The 19,022-nt window shown below is 43.7% G+C and overlaps 1 protein-coding gene across 4 annotated transcripts in view; it reads right to left on the bottom strand.

Annotated features, from left to right (window-relative positions):
* Nucleotides 1–2,938: 2,938 nt before the first annotated feature.
* LOC147632447 (BTB/POZ domain-containing protein POB1-like) overlaps nt 2,939–19,022 on the bottom strand; it is a 56,916-nt gene continuing 40,832 nt past the window's right edge. For all 4 annotated transcript variants that reach the window (XM_086807273.1, XM_086807271.1, XM_086807272.1 and 1 more), the window contains 4 exons: nt 4,609–4,730; nt 4,450–4,513; nt 4,080–4,359; nt 2,939–3,948 (listed from right to left, as the gene is read on the bottom strand). In XM_086807273.1, coding sequence (XP_086663399.1) covers nt 3,138–3,948; nt 4,080–4,359; nt 4,450–4,513; nt 4,609–4,730 — 1,277 coding nt within the window. In that variant the 3' untranslated portion in view covers nt 2,939–3,137. The remainder of the gene's footprint in view (nt 3,949–4,079; nt 4,360–4,449; nt 4,514–4,608; nt 4,731–19,022) is intronic.

Raw genomic sequence — 19,022 nt, 5'->3', positions numbered from 1 at the left:
TCTATTTCCACAAGTGGAAGAAAGCTAATGTGATTTGTGTGCATGTAAATACATGCAGATACTTTGTTTTCTTGAAAGATAAGGGTCATTTGCACACTATGCCAGTTAGAGCAAAGCAGTGGTTGATGATTGTAAATGCTGCCACTATATGTACCTGCAATGGATTTTGTCATTATAATACTAACACCTCCTATTTCCCATTATTGTTAAAACCTGTCAGTTGTGTAAGCTAAGTTATCAGTATGCACAGTAGCTCTCCTGTTTTGCCTACTGCTCCTCCCTTCTAGTTGAGGTATAGGAGCCTTGTGTAGGTGTGCACAATCTGTATCCACAAGTGCCAAGCGTTGGGCTGCCTCCCTTAGCCCCGACTTGTTACAGCTACTCAATTACCAGAGATGATGGCAGATTCAGAGCAAGTCACTGTGCTCCTCTAGGGTAATCTTATTGTATCATTCCAGTGTTTGTTGTGAAGCAGGATGACACCATTGGATGACGGTTGTAGTCAACATGGTTGCAGCGTCATGGTAGAGCTTGGGGGTAAAAGTTGTGTGCTTTGTTTCCATGGTTTGACACCATTGTCAGGGTAGAGATCAGTTGTCGTCGGCACCTTGGATGTTCCACCAGGATTCTGAAGCTTCCTAAAATCAGTACTATGTGTGGCGTGGTGGTCTTATCAGGCATGCCATAAGTGTTTGGTGACAGATGGCCATCAACATACAAAGGTGGGTTAGCACACACATAGAGGCGGGTTCTGATTAGACATGTGTATAAAAGTGTAAAGACTATTAAATGGAACACATCATAAGGGATTCTTACTACAAAACACATATATAAGAGCAATATCATTGTATATTGAATCAACCTCTAGTTCGTAATGCATGTTAACAATCCTTCAATTGATGCATGTAGTATACTATCCATCATCAATCTCTAGCATACAAGGAGGCTTTTATAGCCGGCTTTTATTAGCTGAATCTAAAGGTGGTGAGTCATGCCCTTTAACGGCCCATTCTGATGTGCATAACTTCCCATCATGAGTATGATCTCCTAGGTTCTTGAATGAGTATATGCCGGCTAGCAGTTTGTTCCTAGGTGTCTAATGCCGTATCTTCAAGTGTTTTCCTATGTTAACAGAACTGAGGAGCCAGTTAGGATCCCTTACACCATGGAAAGTCCTAGCCAACCATTGAGTGGTAAGTGCAAGAACCTGAGTGTATGCATCCTAGAAATATAGCTTTGTTGACAGCATTCCTACCTTTAGAGTCTTAGGCAATCTTACATAAGGTATGTGAGATTGCTGGTACATGAACAGGACATTGGCCACATTTAGAAAAATCACCCAATGGATAGAGGTGTTTCTGCAAAGGAATCTAAATAACTTCTTGATCTACTCTAAAAAACATTTATTTAATCATGCAACAAGCTTGTGGATAGTGAAGATGAGGAGGCAAAAGGCATGCCTCTTCTTAAGCCAAAAAAATCAAAGAACTGAATGCACATTTTGGAGACCATGGAATTTCTTCCGAAAATCTTGGTATGCAATCTGGGAGACTAAATGGATTTTAGATCTTTCTCTATACATGTTGAGCATAGTAAGGTTCATAGATTCTACTATTGATTGGGAGACTAGATGGATTTGAGATCTTCTTTCTACGCATGCTGAGCATAGTAGGGCTTATAGAACCTGCTCTTACTTAGAACCCCTCAAATTCACATGCTATTTTGAGCCATATACTTAAGCCAATATTTTGCATCTAAACTAATGCTTCCTCTGTATAATTTATGATTACATCTAAACTAATGCTTCCACTACATAATTTATGATTGCCAAATGCACATGGGAAATGAAATCTTGAAGATACTCAACCATGCCCTTACCATGAAATAAGAATGTCCTCTATTGGGGCTTTAAGCTATGCTAAGCAAGAGAATATTCTTCTTAATCTTTTTATTGATTATCTAGCTCTCATGACTAACTTTGTGGAAGTATTATTCTAGAACACTATTATTAACACGACAGACATTGTTGATAACGTGGATAAAAACCAAGTCTTGAAAATTGAGTTGATTTAGCAAAACCAAACTGTTAACTTGAATGGTTGTAAATCTCTAGAGGAAAATCTGACAGTTGATTTAGCAGGGCACTCACTTGTCACCAGCACTACAGGATAAAGCTACCTACGTGAAAATAAGGTATCAAAATCCAGAATATAAGGTCTCTTTAACAAAAGAAATTTGTTCAACAACAGTTATGTGATTAGGCAGCATTTGCTATAAACCATGAAAGCTGAACATAGTATAAGAGCCTCCTAGGCTAGCTCTAGAAAGTGATTAGAGAGAAGTTTAGTTTATTGTCTTTGTTCCATTAGGAAGTGATAAGGTTTACTCTTGTGTTAGAAAAAGAGAGATCATTGAGCTTATGCTATTATACACTAAATCACCCACATGAGGTTCAGTAGTTGTAAAATATGTGAGTCTTATAGGGCAGAAAAAGACAATTTTGAACCTCTCCCAGTTAGCACATAGTCTTGTAGAGGGAAAAAAGGCCACCTTTGTTATACACTACTCTTTAAAGATCGCACCTTTACATCATTTTTTGCTACTTACAGTATATTTAAATTTTAAACATGTACATACTATAAAGAACTCCTAGAAAAGTTTCGCTTTTGTACTCCAATCAATTTTGTACATAGTTTACAGAACAATCCTCAGGTACACTTATTCAAACGAGAACTTCGTTGTAGTGGGCATGCATATGATAGTCTTGTGGATCATGTTTTGCCCACTTCAAGACATAATCATGATTATCAGTCTCGTACATCATTATTTGCCAGTCACCGTATTCAAAAACAAAACAAAACCGAGCCACACAAGAAAACAGGATAGTTGCCATTGATTAAAGGAAGCTTTCAACACCTTGTGATCCTGCCAAGGTTGGAGGCACAGACGGCACCAAGAAAACTATTAAACAAGTAATTAAACCACAAAAGTAGGTCATAAGGGCATTTGCCTGATGGCCTGAAAAGTTCCACAAAGAAAAAAATGGACGAGGTGACCAGACCTCATTGCTCGTGTTTACCCAGAATTAATTATAAAAGCCATTTCTACAATTCCATTTAGGAAGGATATACATAACATTACTCTGGTTTGATGATTAGCTCTGCTCGTAAGTGAAGCACATTGTCAATAAAATAGGGGCTATCCTCAGCTACAAAGGAAGTCCAGGGCAAACCGAAAAGGTTTCTATATCCAACTGCTTTCCCTCCAGTAAACTTATAAGTGCCTTTATATTTGACAGCAAACGACTTGCTGGGTTTTTGGCGAGCACCAAACTCATAATCCACCGCAAAACTTACAGAGCCTTTCTCCTGCATACCTAGAAATAATCCAAAACAGTGGAAGGAGCTTTGCTGGTCCATGTTACAATGAGCAGAGAGGAAAAAACCCTGGCCCCCTAGGTGGAACGCTTGAGAATACACCCTGCCCTGTGGAAACAATGTACTACACTCGTCTTTCTTCAAGTCTAGATAGACAATGCACTGCTGATGTGGGTTCTCAAACTCCAATAGCTTCACTGGACGGTACTTGTATGACCTTTCAATATATTTCCTGTATATTGTGTCCTCCATAGCTAGTTGTCGCTGCCTGTGCGGTACTTCTGCCTTGTAAAACAAAGCCTCCAAAACAACCTTGGATGCAACTTCATGATCTAACTCAGAAGATGCTAACACCTTTCTAAGTTTTCTGGTTGACATCATGGGAAACCTAACAAGGTGAAGTAGTCTACTTCCCAAAACCTCCCTCCTCTCCTCCAGTTTGAGATAGTGAGCTTTTGCCCACTTGAACACAAAATCATAAACATTATCTTCTGATGCTACCTGGAGGTCATCACTTGAGAGCACAGCTTCTATGCCTGCCAAAGGCAAATTCATGACTTCTTCCTGATACCTGCAAGCAACAAGAGTCCCTGCTAGTAAAAATCCCAGCTTGATGCAAAATAAACGCTAGAGTCATAGTTCTGACAACTACTACCACACGGCAATTCCAGATACTGACTCAGTAACAAAAGACTGTATAACCTTGTGAAATCCTTATACTGTAATACAAGGAAACTTATAGCTGCATCTGTTAGTGGCTGCAATGCATCTGCAAGCAGCACACTTGACGGCAGGTCCAGATACAGAAGAGCAGAATCCGGTGTCATTGGAAGATTTTGTAAGAGCCTGCTGCACTGACGCATGCAAGATGCTACTTCATACTTATCAGCAGCCATAAGAACATCAAGCAGTGATGAGGCAGTGCTAGCTTGCAGTCTTCCTGTGTATATGAACTGCAACATATCCATCAAAGCTGCCTCTTCTGCAGCAAGGAGAAACATCGATAAACTTTCAATGAGAGCACCAAAGAACTGCAACCTATATATACCACAAATACTCTCACAAAGCATACCAGAAACATTTGTGCGCAGAGTGACATCTTTTTTTTCTGATTCTCTCATACCATTGGAGAAGAGCTGTAAAGACCAGTGTTAACATCAGGTGACTAGAAATTCTGAAGCAACACAAACTGCATAAGCCAGAGCTGAAATTCGAGCAGGACATGTATTACTTTGTAAAAAAACGGGCTTTCAGCAGCAAGTATAGCAGAGCTGATGTGCAAAGTGTTGACCCTCAAAACCATAGTAGAGTCTGCAGTCCACGGACCCAATCCAGATGCTAGATGATCATCAGCTGAAAACAAGGCGTTCAACAACCAAAGACAAATCACTTGGCAGAACAAAAAGAACATTGGGCCAACAATATATATATATATATATATATATATATATATATATATATATATATATATATATATATAATGTGACACAGTTTCACAACCTCAGTCAAAAAACATACAAAGCGGCCCAGAGTTGAAGCTACCAGACATCAATGAGCTAGGAGCCATTCCACTCAAGAAAGATTAATTTTCTCAATGCCATGTTTCCTATATCAAATATGTAAACTCAATAAGAACTTTATCTCATTCTTATCTTAGGTCCCTTGGATGGGGTATTGTTGGCTATGGGCTGTAAAACAGGTTTAGGATTGTCATCGGAAACTCCCATGTGGGTGGAGACCTAGAGAATCAATACACATGCCTTAGTCCAGCTTAAGCATGGATGTGCGTCCTGGTAGCAAACGACACCAGTGAATGGTGTTGGTCTAGCCTCACGCTCAGGCTCGGGAGTGCTTTTGTAGGCAACTATGACTGGGAGGTGTAACATGCAACTGGTATGATCATGTAACGCACAGCAAGATCTTTATACCTTTATGTATCCACTTCAATCTTTTATTCACGCACCGAAAAGAGAGAGAATGCAGAGACGAAACAGGTTGGGTCCCAATCTACCACTTACGGGGGCCCCTCCTGCAAGCACAAGTATTTGCTTTATTGCTTTGGAGAACTTCTTTCCAATGCATAAAACTTACAGAAGATGATTGACGGAGGATTGCCAAACACAAGGACGATGTAGACCAAACGTCTAAACCATCAAACAGGTTGAAGACAACTGTGAAGCCACTTGGAGAACCTTATGAACACCCAGATCTGCTGAGGGAGATGCAACACTGAAGGCTAAATGCCGAAGATAGCTTCGGACTGCCTTGGACTGTAGCACAAAGAGGTCTTGGCTGAATTAATGTATGCTTTTTAAAAAGACCAAAGTCTTAAGCGCACATACTTTCTGCAATGTATGACTGCTGAATTCTATGAAGAATGAGATGATTTATGCAAGAGCTGAAGGGCTGCTTATATATGCCTATTTGCTGCTGGTCGGTCCAGTCTACTGTTGTCAGCCAGAGGAAGACACTCACGACTGCTAATAATAAGCATTAAATGGTGCATATCAGATATTGATTCACACGTGTGGTGCGCCTGCTCATTTCTTCTGGCCAACTACTGCCACTACTGGCCGACTGCTATCCAAGCTCATGTAGGGCTGCCGACTAAGGCACCTTGTATGGCCCTATTTACTGTGGCCCATGTTAGCCCACAAAGCAAGGCTCATAGGCTGGCCCCGAGCACTGGCCTAGAGCCTTTAATCCCTGTGTTAAACATGCTTCTAAATGTTTGCGATGCTAAGGTGACCTGTATGCACTAATTGTTCTCGAAGTGGGTTAAATGACAAGCTTTGACACCTAACGCTTATGAAAGTGTACTCATGCAAGCAACATCTACCTATTCTCTTGCATTACGTGAACCAGCCCGAGTCTTGCTACTAAGTGGAGCTGAAAGTTTTCTCCCCTATAAAGTACAGAGCAACCAATGAGGCATAACTCTAGCCTCTTCCGTTGCTGTCCGCTCTTGCTCCACTGCTTCCTCCACATTTTGAGGTGTAATGAGCTCATTCAGGTCTGATTTTGAGCACCCAAATGCTGTCCATTAGGCAAAGTTGATGGCTGATCTGTCGAGCCATCAATTCCCAACGGGAGAAGTCCTTCAAACATGTTAAGTGGGCCCGAAGGTGGCTGTCAAAAAAATTCAACCAATGGCTGGTCTAAATTTTCAGCAAATACAACATCTCTGCTGTCCAAAATCCTTTGTGTGGAAAGATTAAAGAGACAGTAGCCTTTACTACCATTGCTATAACCCACAAATATGCACTTCCTGCTTTGTCATCAAGCTTGCCTCTCAATTGATGAGGTACATGTGCATAAGCTATACATCCAAAAACTCTAAAGTGATCAACTTTAGGTTTGCCTCATACGGCGTTATGGTTTTCAATGCTTTGGTAGGGCATCTATTCAACATGTGTAGCACACATTATTGCCTCCATCCAAAATTTGTGAGACGGGCCTTTGTCTTTAACCATCCTTCTAGCCATTTCCATCAAAGACCTGTTCTTTCTCTCACGACACCATTTTGCTGAGGAGAATATGGTATCATGCATTGATGCTTTATGCCTTTTTCTACCATAAAAGCTTTGAAAGCACTCGACATGTATTCCCCCCTTGATCTGTACGGAGTGTCTGCACTTCACAACCTGTTTGATTTTCAGCTTATGCCACAAAATGTTGAAAACATGCAAATATGCAATATGCAGCGGAAGTCTTTGTATTGGAGGATCCTGTCACACTAATGCTCACACCGTCTTCTATATCCTGAGTTTCGTGAGTTTAGCAATCCACTTTAATACTTCAAACTTTAAAGAGATGAGAGAGAGAGATATGAGAACTGTACACCAGATTGGGTCCCAAATTACCCACTGAAGGGCCCCCTATCATAGTAGCAACGGAACGGGAACGGGACGAAAGTACCACTAGGGGAACGGGAACGGGAAAAAGGGGGAACAGGAACGAGGGGGAATGGAAACAGGGAACGACCTAGATAATTCCTAGAAATGACAATAAATCTTAACATACAATGCTCATTTATATAACCAAATCAGAGACACACTAAAGTCTAGTGCACCACAATTTGCATGGCTAGATACTAACACTGAACAAATCTCACAAGTCAAAATAAATTAGCCCACATCATACATGACATAAGTGACAAAAAGCACAAAATGTGGCCCACATGGCACAGCCTAGATAAAGAAACAATCCAAGTCCAAAGTCCAAGCCTCAAGGTGACATGCAAATAGTAATAAGGAGATATCATGCATGGCTACTGCCAGTGATGCCATCAAGGAGACTATCATCTATGTCATCCAAGAAAGCCATATCATCAAGACCAACATCTGTAGCATCCAAATCTTCAATCCCATCCTGACCAAGATCTGCAAGTCCATGTGTCTCATCATCATCCGAGGACGACTCATCAAGCAATATAAACTCTGGTTTGGGAGAAGCCATATCACCAAGCAAGCGCAAATTAGCACTTACAAAAATCAAGTCATTGACTTGTTTTGTCCCAAATTTGTTCTTCTTCTTGGATGCAACATGGCCGAACACAGTCCATAGTTGCTCAATCGGAGAGCAGCTTGCACCTTGAGACAAGATCCTTACTGCCAATGATTGAAGCTGTGGTGTACGAGCCCCATAATCCTCCCACCATAAAGCAGCCCCTATCTTAAACCTATCTCTCTGTGCATCAGCCGATCCAAACCTTCCCAACTTGCTGCGATAAAATCCAAGTTGGTCTTTCACCAACCTTCATTTATTTGCATCACGAACCTGCCTAGAAAGCACTGTCTCCCAAGCATCCATCACCTCATCATCAGCCTCTTGTCCACATCCTTGGAACTCAGGATCCAAGACATACGCAGCAGCATGCATAGGAGAATGATAACCATTCCATCGTGCTTTACATAATTCTCGAACCTCTGCATATTTCTTATCAGACAAGCCCATTTCGCCTATTTTCTCGATCATTCGGTCAGCCCCCTCATAAACCTTGCCAATGCATGGCTCCTGTCCATCTGCAATCCGCATCAAGCGCATGATCGGCTTCATCATAGCATTGATAGTGTTGACTTCATCCCAAAATGTGAAGTCTTGTATGGTTCTTGCAACCTCTATGCCGGCTCTTGACCGAGAAAGAGCCCATTCCGTCCACTCATTGCATACAACCAACTGCTTCAAAGGCAATTGCACTTTGGATAACCTCTTCATCATGAGAAAGTTATAACCAAAGCATGTCTCTAAGTACTTCAAGAGATCCTTTTTGGACAATCTCGTGCGGAATTCATTCAAAATAAACTGATGGTTTTGAATGAAGCTTATTATCTCCTTGCCTTTTTGAATGTGTGGATCAATCCATGGCAAGCTGCCAACATCCTTCAATAAGTTGCTCAAACAATGAGCAAAGCATGGACTAAATGTGATATGCGGATACCTGTTTTCAAGATTAAGACCAGCTGCTCTATTTGTTGCCTCACCATCAGCTAATAACTGAATAACATTCTCTGGTCCAACTTTCTCAATACCTTCGGCCCACTCTTCCACAAGCTGATCTGCAGTTTTTCCAGTCCCAGAAGCATCATGTGAGGAAATAAATTGCATTCTTCCTGGAGAATAAGGAACCATGCCATGAATGGACCTTTTTCGAGTGTCACTCCAACCATCTGCACAATAAGTGACACACCATTCTTTGTCCAACTTTCATGCACAGACTCTAAAGCACATTCAATTGCAGCTTTCTCCTTTTGCAACAAGGTGGTGCGTAGTGTCTCATACGAAGGAGGCTTGTATGTTGGACCATACTATGCAATCTCCTGGACCATTTCAATGAAATATGGAGACCTGGCAACATTGAATGCTACATGATCATGATAAAAGAACCTTGCAACAGCTGCATCTACCCTCTCTTTCTTGCGGGGATCCCAAGCTGCTCCCAAGGTTTGCTCCTTGCTGAAACTTGCATCCATAGACTGCGAATCTTGGAAAAATGCAAAGCTCCCAAGTCCTCCATACTGTTGTCCATCTTCCAAGTGTACATCTTCCCCATGTCTATTGAAGTAAGATGCATCAATTGCCGGTTTCTTTCTTGCACATGCTTTCTACTCTTCACTTGGGTACTTTGCCAAAAGCTCTCTATGCATTTCAGGTGTTGTCCCTGGGCATTTGTTAACTTGTGCTTTTTCATTGTTTACATGGCATAGATGTGCTCACACAGAGTTTGCTTCTCCTGACTTCTCTTTGTTACATTGCTTGCATTTCCATCGTGTTGCACCTCCCTTAGATGAATACCTTTCTAGCCTTTCAACCTCGTCCCACCAAGTAGCATTCGAAGCCGATCGCTTTGAACCCGAGTAAGCCATGATTTCTGCAAATTCGGGCAAAAAGTTTAATAGACTTTCAAAGTTAACCATTACAGAGAAATGAGTCCTTTTTTTGTCTATTGTTTAATGGGGAGAGACTGTGCAGTCCAGATTGTGACATAGGTAATTTTTAAAACACCAAAAGTTTAAACAAAGAAAGAGAGAGAGAAGAAAGAGAAAAGCTTGCTGCCTTGCCTTCTAAAGATGTAAACTGTTGAACTTGGGTCTTGATCACTCTGTTGCACAAGGCCCAGGCAGGTTGCACTGTTGCTGCTTGCAAGTTGGCACCAGGCACAGTGTTGAGAACTTGAGTGTACTACTGTTGTGGACTTATACTATGTAGACTGTAGTAGAATGTAGTCACTAGTGTACACTGTAGTATGTACACGGCAAGGGCTGGGGACCTAGAGGCTGGGGCGACTGTACTGCCTAGTACAGAACAGTACGGCAGGCAGGCAGGGCCTGCAGGCGACAGCAGTACAGCCTACAGGGCCACGGCCCACAGGTGACGGGCAGGCTGCAGGTGACGGGCGTCGGGCAAGCTGCAAGTGACAGGCAAGCTGCAGGTCGGCGACTATAGTACGGGCGTCGGGCAGTGAACTTTCGAAAAGCAACGGACGAAAGGCGACAACAGTACGGGTGTCGGGCTTCTATTTTTCTTTTTAAAAAAAATCCACGTCATCGTTCCCACGTGGGGGAACGGCAGCCCAATGTTCCATCTCACGTTCCACCGGCGTTCCACGGTCGTTCCCTGGCGTTCCACGGACGTTCCACCACCTCGTCGTTCCTGACCCCCGTTTCCATCGTTCCCTTCATGCTGGCCATGGGAGAACGCGTTCCACCGTTCCCAATGGGGGGAAACGGGGTTCCCCTGCTATTATGCCCCCTATCCCGATAACGAGATAGTATTTGCTTTATTACTTTAGAGAGAATGGCTGTGGACTGCAGATAAGCCAAACGCAAGATCTCGAAGGATCGGAAGTTTGGCTGAACTGTACACGGCTATAGAAACACCTCAATGAACTAATCTCGAGCCTATGCACTCTTCCTCAGGGCATGAGGAAGGGCTGCACACTAAGGCTGAGAAAGGATTGCGGTGGAATGTTCTAAGCAATGTAACTATGCTGTAAATGCTTATGAATGATATGTTACCTTCACCAGATGACTGTTGCATGTATGGATGATGCACAGAAGGCGGGGTACTGTTGTAGAGCTGATGCTGGACTGAAAACGCAGGTACGACTGCTGTAGAACTGTAAACGCAAGGTAGGACTGCTGTAGAACTGTAAACACAGGGCTGGACTGAACTGAACACCTGCTCTGCTGGCTATGTTATATGCAGAAACACAGAGATGCTTGCTGAATTGGGGCCTGAAAAGGTGCTGAATGTAGGCGCCTATGATCTGCAGGTACTGCTGAGCTGCTGTACAGACTACTGGACTCCTGCGTTGAACTGCTCTGGCTAATGGAAGCAAAAACGCAAGATCTCCAGGCTGGAGAAGCAAACGTAAAAGCTCCAAGAAGGTTGGATTAGTCTAGGGCTGCAGGCGTGGATGCTCCTAAGGATGAGGATGAAGAGCGCCTCGCTTCTGAAGACTGAATGGTAGAACTTATGCAAGCCTATTTATACTAACTAGGGGCTGCTCAAGTTGGCTGGTCATTTATTTAATAAACTTTATGTTTATAAATGACATTAAATGCTAAATAAATACCATAAAATATGAAAAAAAATACCAAATAAATCCTAGTAAATTCCCTAAGGCTTTTGGGATGTTCTAAATGATGCACAGGCATATGAATGCATATTATGTAGGATGCAGAGTGCTTTTTGATGCAAACCCTAAGGCTTCTACTGACTCTACATGCATGAATGATTCTCTCCAAGTGGGTTAAGGGACTTGACTGACTGACTGACCCACTAAGGCTGAGGAATGACCTACGTAGCTCGTGCCTGACTTATCCTGGACTGAGGTTGTACAATGGGGTCACGGTGTACGACTACTGGGTTCTAATAATGTACAAATGTTGCACTGCTGATGATGAGCCAGTTTGTCACCATGCACTCGGTGCAAAGTGCATGTGACATTCCCTCGTGCTTAGCTTGGCGTCAGGTTCATGGCTTCCAAGCAGTCCGCCAACAACTGGGGGTACTCCTGGAAGAACTCCTCGTCGAGCCATACAGCTTCGTGGGTGCCTCGATCTCGGAATTTCGTATAGAACTGACGTATCCGTCGACCGGAACCATGCTTCCAACGATGAAGAAGGATCTGCTTGGGCTCGATGACTTCTGCTTCATCTACCACGTCTGGCTGCTGTTCATCTGAAACATCAAACACTTCTGGACCAACATATGGTTTTAGCCAAGAAACATGGAAAACATCATGCATTGTCCAACTGGTAGGCAACTTTAATTTCATGGAGACATCACTTAACTTTTTGACTATTGGAAAAGAGCCAAAACTACGGAATGTATGCAAATAGACCCAATCCCCTTTCTTGAAGTGGATATCTCGTCTAAACTTATTTACCTGTCTGTGAACTGAATAAAGGCCAGGTTCAAAATTGAGAGCCAAACTGGGTTGAGTACCAAACTCTGCACAATCGACATACTGATCTTTTATGCTATTTAAGTCTTTTCCAGGAATGTTGAGAATGGTAGACTCCTGACTGGTCTGGATGCTGGTCTTTCTACTAAGAACATCTGCTACTCGGTTATGCTGACCAGGGATGTACTTGATCATTCCTCCAAACTGGTGGAAGAGCTGACCCTGTCTAGAGTGCTGATCACTCCACTGGGCACTTGGCATCGTCGGGAGCCACTTAAGTGCTTGGTGGTCTGTGGTGACTGTGAAAATGTGTCCATAAGAAATAGGTTTCAAATATTTGAGAATTGACTGCTATTCTAAAAATGTCTGAATGAGAAAGGAGATCTGCCACCCACAGCTGAGAGACTAAAGAAGATAAGACAGCGGTTATCGATGAGATAGAAGCTGTCTGAGCATAAATCAATTCTCCTTCTGCTACTCCCTTGCACATAGCTCGTCGAGCCTGGAGATGAGAAATCATAGGAACGCCATGCTCCTATCCCCCCGAATCATGACAGGCTCGGGAAAACCTTTCGAGATAATAAAGGTGTCCTGCCCCCAATTGGGAATAGGTTCATACTGACGAAACCACTCGATTCCTAAGATCATGTCAAAAAGAGGAGAGACAATGAAATCTCGCTGGAATGAGGCCTTTTGAACTTGAAAAGAAAACTATTGTGCCTTCTGATAGATGTGGGTGCCGAGACCAGGTGTAAACCCATCTACCTCCCAAATGATAGGGCACTAAGGTATAGCTCATGTTGGTAGCCAACTGGGAAGAGATGGCATCCTCAGAACTGTCCATGTCAAATAGGAATATGAACTATCGGCCCTTGGCAAAGCCATAAGCCTGGATCAGGCTTTTCTGTGTGGTTGTTGCCTCACCCTCTTGCTTAGCATCAAGTACCACGAATGGTATGGGATGCATAGAAGGTAAGATCTGAACCGCATTGGTGGTAACAGGCGGGTCTGGAGAAGCGAGGGATACTGCGGCAACTGTGGCAGCAGAAGACTCTTTGGAGGCTTGCTCCGCTTGCCTTTTTACCATGCCCAATGGTATGACAGAAAAAACATCGATTTTCTGACTGATACAATCTTTTGCTTCTCTAGAGGAAGATAGTCTCCAGTGATGCCTGCTTGAGCCTTTTCCTCGGGAGTCTTCTTAGGCTTGGATTCCTTACCCCCTGAACTAGAGCTAGGACTCGTGTCTATCTTAGTGTCTTTAGAAGACGAATTACCCTTCCCCTATTGGGGTTTGGTACTGGACTGTGATGACTGCTGGGGCTTGCCTCCGTTCATCTTCATTTCTTCATTCTCAGTAAGAGTCAGAGCCCGGTCATATGTACTTGGTTCAAAGTTGCGAACTGTGAACCGAATGTTGGAGTCCAATCCACAAATGAATTGCCTGTGCAGATAGCCCTACCTGCTGTGCTAAAGTAATAACCTTTCTAGAAAACTGAAGCACTCGGGATCCGTTCTATCTAAGTCCATAGAACTCATCTTTCAGATCGGTCATGTACTGGGACGGGAGAAATCTGGTCTTCAGATCATGGACAAAGATGTCCCAGTCAAAGGCTGTGACACCTGTGGTTTGGTCTGTATGAATACTAGACCAATGCTGCCACCAAGTGACTGCCTCACCAGTGAGATGGGGAGTTGTTAAGTGGACTTTATCTTGTGGGTCTGTGATCCTAGCTAATGGAAAATGAGCATTAAACTGATGAATGAATTGATTAACTATTAAATGATCACACTTACCACATCATACTTACTGAAGTTTGGTTGACTGCGAATGACGGTTGATGCTGCTGCAAGCTGCTGACACCTATGACTGGGGAGACTGAGGAGAGCTGCTGATACCTCAAGTCTATGGCCTCCTTTTCCTGTTGGTGCTCGAGTAACATACGTTCTCGATCAAGCTCACGTTGGCGTTCCCGAGCGGTGAGTTCAACGTGACGTCGGTCTTCGTCTATCCTGCGTTGGGCTAGCTCATAGTCCTGTCTTTCTGCTTTTTCTTCTTTCCTTCGGGCCTCATCCTCTCTTCTTTGTTGTTCCATCTGAAAGAAGAGGGAGATGTAGTCGGGTGCTACTGGAGGCGGAGGAGGACGTGCTGCTGCTGCCTCCAAGAGTTGGAGACGCTCCATGAGCAGCTGGTTCTGAGCTCTCAGAAGAGCTATGGTGTCTGCTGTAGGCGGAAGAACATGGTCTCCTTCGGGGGAGACGTCTTCCGGCTGATGACTACTCTCTCCTGTAGACATGATGCTGAAGTCGATGGTCGTGCCGGAACCCAATCTAACCATCAAAGGACGCCCCCACGCTAAGCTACAGTGTGTGGACAATCTGAATCTGATACCACTGTAATATGCAGCGGAAGTCTTTGTATTGGAGGATCCTGTCACACAAGTGCTCACACCGTCTTCTGTATCCTAAGTTTCATGAGTTTAGCAATCCACTTTAATACTTCAAACTTTAAAGAGATGAGAGAGAGATATGAGAACTGTACACCAGATTGGGTCCCAAATTACCCACTGAAGGGTCCCCTATCCCGATAACGAGATAGTATTTGCTTTATTACTTTAGAGAGAACGACTGTGGACTGCAGATAAGCCAAACGCAAGATCTCGGAGGATCGACACCTTGGCTGAACTGTACACGGCTGTAGAAACACCTCAATGAACTGATCTCGAGCCTATGCACTCTTCCCAAGGGCATGAGGAAGGGCTGCACACCTGAGGCTAAGAAAAGACTGCGGTGGACTGTTCTAAGCTATGTAACTATGCTGTAAATGCTTATGAATGATATGTTACCTTCACCAGATGACTGTTGCATGTATGGATGATGCACAGAAGGCGGGGTACTGTTGTAGAACTGATGCTGGACTGAAAACGCAGGTAGGACTGCTGTAGAACTGTAAACGCAAGGTAGGACTGCTGTAGAACTGTAAACACAAGGCTGGACTGAACTGAACACCTGCTCTGCTGGCTATGTTATATGCAGAAACACAGAGATGCTTGCTGAATTGGGGCCTGAAAAGGTGCTGAATGTAGGCGCCTATGATCTGCAGGTACTGCTGAGCTGCTGTACAGACTACTGGACTCCTGCGTTGAACTGCTATGGCTAATGGAAGCAAAAACGCAAGATCTCCAGGCTGGAGAAGCAAACGTAGAAGCTCCAAGAAGGTTGGATTAGTCTAGGGCTGCAGGCGTGGATGCTCCTAAGGATGAGGATGAAGAGCGCCTCGCTTCTGAAGACTGAATGGTAGAACTTATGCAAGCCTATTTATACTAACTAGGGGCTACTCAAGTTGGCTGGTCATTTATTTAATAAACTTTATGTTTATAAATGACATTAAATGCTAAATAAATACCATAAAATATGAAAAAAATATCAGATAAATCCTAGTAAATTCCCTCAGGCTTTTGGGATGTTCTAAATGATGCACAGGCATATGAATGCATATTATGCAGAATGCAGAGTATTTCCGATGCAAACCCTAAGGCTTCTACTCACTCTACATGCATGAATGATTCTCTCCAAGTGGGTTAAGGGACTTGACTGACTAACTAACCCGCTAAGACTGAGGAATGACCTACGTAGCTCGTGCCTGACTTATCCTGGACTGAGGATGTACAATGGGATCACGGTGTATGACAAGTATCATCCTACTGGGTTCTAATAATGTACAAATGTTGCAGTGCTGATGATGAGCCAGTTTGTCACCATGCACTGAGTGCAGAGTGCATGTGACAAAATATATCAGATTTTCTTTTCAACGGATACACCCAAGCAAATCTCAAGTAATCATCGATAAAGGTTACAAAGTATAGATGCTTTCCAATAGATGGTGTCCGCATAGGACCACACAAATCATTGTGCACAAGCTGTAATTTCCGGACAGCCCTTGTGGATCCATCTTTTGGAAATGCATTTATGTGCATCTTAACCAATATGCACCCTTCACATACATGTTTTGGTGGCAGCTCTACATAAGGCATATCCTATACCATTTTATGCCTTTGCAATAGCATCAAACTACCATAATTCACATGCCCAAACCTGGCATGCCGCAATTCTGCCTCGTGCATGGCGAGTGTAAGAGTGGTAACCACATGAGTATCATGCTCTCTGCTAAACTTGTTTTCGCATGACTTGTTCTCGTGTGTTTCGTGCTAGTACACTGGCCGGGAACACCCCCAATGTCCTGTGGGTGTGTTGTTTGTTGATGAGTTGGTGTGGCGTGTCATGACCCTGTGAAAATGGAACAGCACAAGTGTGGGCATGGTGGTTGCAGAGCAAAATAAATATTAAATGATTCATATTTGGGGTGCCCGGACAAAAGAAATGATGTGTGGACATCCTCAAGTGTGAAGGGGGACCAAGAACATTAATATTTTTGATGTTCTAACATTGGGGTGGCCCCTAGGCCTTAGTGGCCCTAGGAAACTTTAATAAATATTAAAGTAAGGGCCTAGGATATTTTTGGAGAGAGAGAACTCCACTTTTGGAGTTACACGTTTCTCTCTCTCTCTCTCTCTCTCTCTCTCTCTCTCTCTCTCTCTCTCTCTTGGGGAGGCGTGCAAGCTTCATGCGTAGAGAAGAGAAGAAAAGAACTGTCGACTAGCTGCGTTGAGCTGTGCGGACTGTTGTTTTCCGTACAGAACAGGCCGTACAGATCTTGCAGGTACAGGCCACATGGCTGCTGTACGACTGCAGGTTCAGGTTGCATGCGTGCGGATTAGTACAGGCGGTGCTCGCAGGTTCAGACTGCAGACGGCTGTTGTGCAGGCGGGTACTGTACGTGCTGCAGGTTCAGGCGGTGCTGACAGAAACTGAAGGCAGGTGCTGTACGTGCTGCAAGTTTTGGTGACAGCTGTGCTGCTAGTACAGGCACAGCTGACAGAAAGCGCAGACACCTGTACGGACAGGTACAGGCTAACACAGACAGCGCAGACTTATTTGTGAACTCAGTTGTGGAACCATGTACATGAGATATGCCAGATGTGTGCTCAAGGCTGCCCTGCTGAATTGTCTTAGTTGATCAGAGGGAAGCACAGAGTGTTGCATTTGTGGGACACAGATCTGTGTGTGAATCCTCTGTGCTAAGAGGTCTTGTGGGTTGCCAGATTGGACATACAGGTGTATACGCCTGGCTGGTTTTGTTGTACTCAGGTTTACATCTCTTTGAATTTGAATAAAGAAATACCGGAAGGAGCGCCAAGCTTTGGGGCCAACAGGTGTCGATTTCATTTCAGTTTTGGGACACTCTAGCTCCAGTTGAATTTGTTATTTTATTTGGACTACAAGTGGAAGGGTGACTGCTAGTCTACCGCACTTTGGTTTCTACCAAAGGCCGGTTTCAAGGTTCCGTTGCCGGGACCCATCATCAACTTTCTTAAGGGGGGTGAGCTTGTGGTTGACTCGAGGAAAGTCATTGCTGAAAAATTCAGCAACATGTGTGATACAGAAGACGAATATTTTTATCATGAAGAGGAAGAGCAAGAGACCTCTCCTGAGAGAAATGAATCTGAGGATATTCTTGCAGGAGAACACGCTGCAGATGATGAGCAATATGAGGATGTAACACAACCAGAAGATATGCCTAATAAAGAGGAAGATGATGCTCAATTTAAAAATCGTTTGGCCGGTGTTATGAATGTGTTTATGCAGCTCACACAAAGTGAGAAGTTTGCTGAATTAATGAGATCCCGTTCTGAGCCCGAAAAGAAGAAGAAGGAGGTGCGTTCTAAGAACCCACCTCAGGGTCATAGTGGTGCCTTCCCACTGGATCCATCTTTTGGACAGTTTTGTGCCGATTGAGATGATTTGCATGCAGGCACTGGCATTCGATGCTTTGGGCAATGTGTTGATGCCTGTCAAGCACTCAATGTGCCTGTAAATCAAGGGGCTTTTATGTATTGGATGTATATGTGGCCAGGGGGAAGACTCTGGATGCCTTCATGTGCGTTAATGTACCATGTATGATCAGAAATTGATCTTGAATCAAGGGGCTTTTGCTCAATTTCTGTCCGGGACTGTTGTATGCAATGGTGAGGACTGTCAAGGTCTGATTTTCACTCATTTGGACAGCCAAGAGAGCATTTATTGCTACTGTACTTGTTGGTACAGATTTGGTACAACTTTGTACAAGTTTTGGCATGGCTGTACACTGATTTGAGTGAGGAAAAGGCTCATTTTCAGCTGCTGTACTTGCCGGTACAGGTTTGGTACATCATTGGTGAGCACTTAGTACTGTTGCACAGTACTTTGGAAGGGGAACAGAGCACATTTAAGGTGCTGTCCTAATTCTGCAGCAACCAGATTTTGGTGATTTTATCACATACAGTGGAAGTAGAGTTGCATTTGTGCTTCCGCAGTGGGAGAGAACAACTGTGAGCACTTTGTGTGCTTTGGTGCAGTGTTTGCACATCTTGCAGGGAGTCAGGCATTGACAAAGGTTGCATATTGCTATGGCAACCACAGGTGAGAGCTCTTCATTGCTTCACATCAAGAAGCTTGAAGGCTCACATAATTATGACATTTGGCAAACCCAGTGCTATAATGTGTTGCTCCAGAAGAAGCAGCACAAGCCCATCAAAGAAAGGGGTGTAATGCCCGCTTCTCTTACTGCTGAAGAATGGGAAGATATGGATTTACTTTTCAGCATACGTGAAGAGAAGACAGCTTGGGGAATATGG

This window comes from Cibotium barometz, chromosome 13 (genome assembly GCF_041138505.1).
Source record: "Cibotium barometz isolate CiBa-2024 chromosome 13, ASM4113850v1, whole genome shotgun sequence".
Taxonomy (NCBI): Eukaryota; Viridiplantae; Streptophyta; class Polypodiopsida; order Cyatheales; family Cibotiaceae; genus Cibotium; species Cibotium barometz.
Note: the sequence above shows the minus strand (reverse complement) of the source record. Positions and strands in the feature narration are given on the sequence as shown.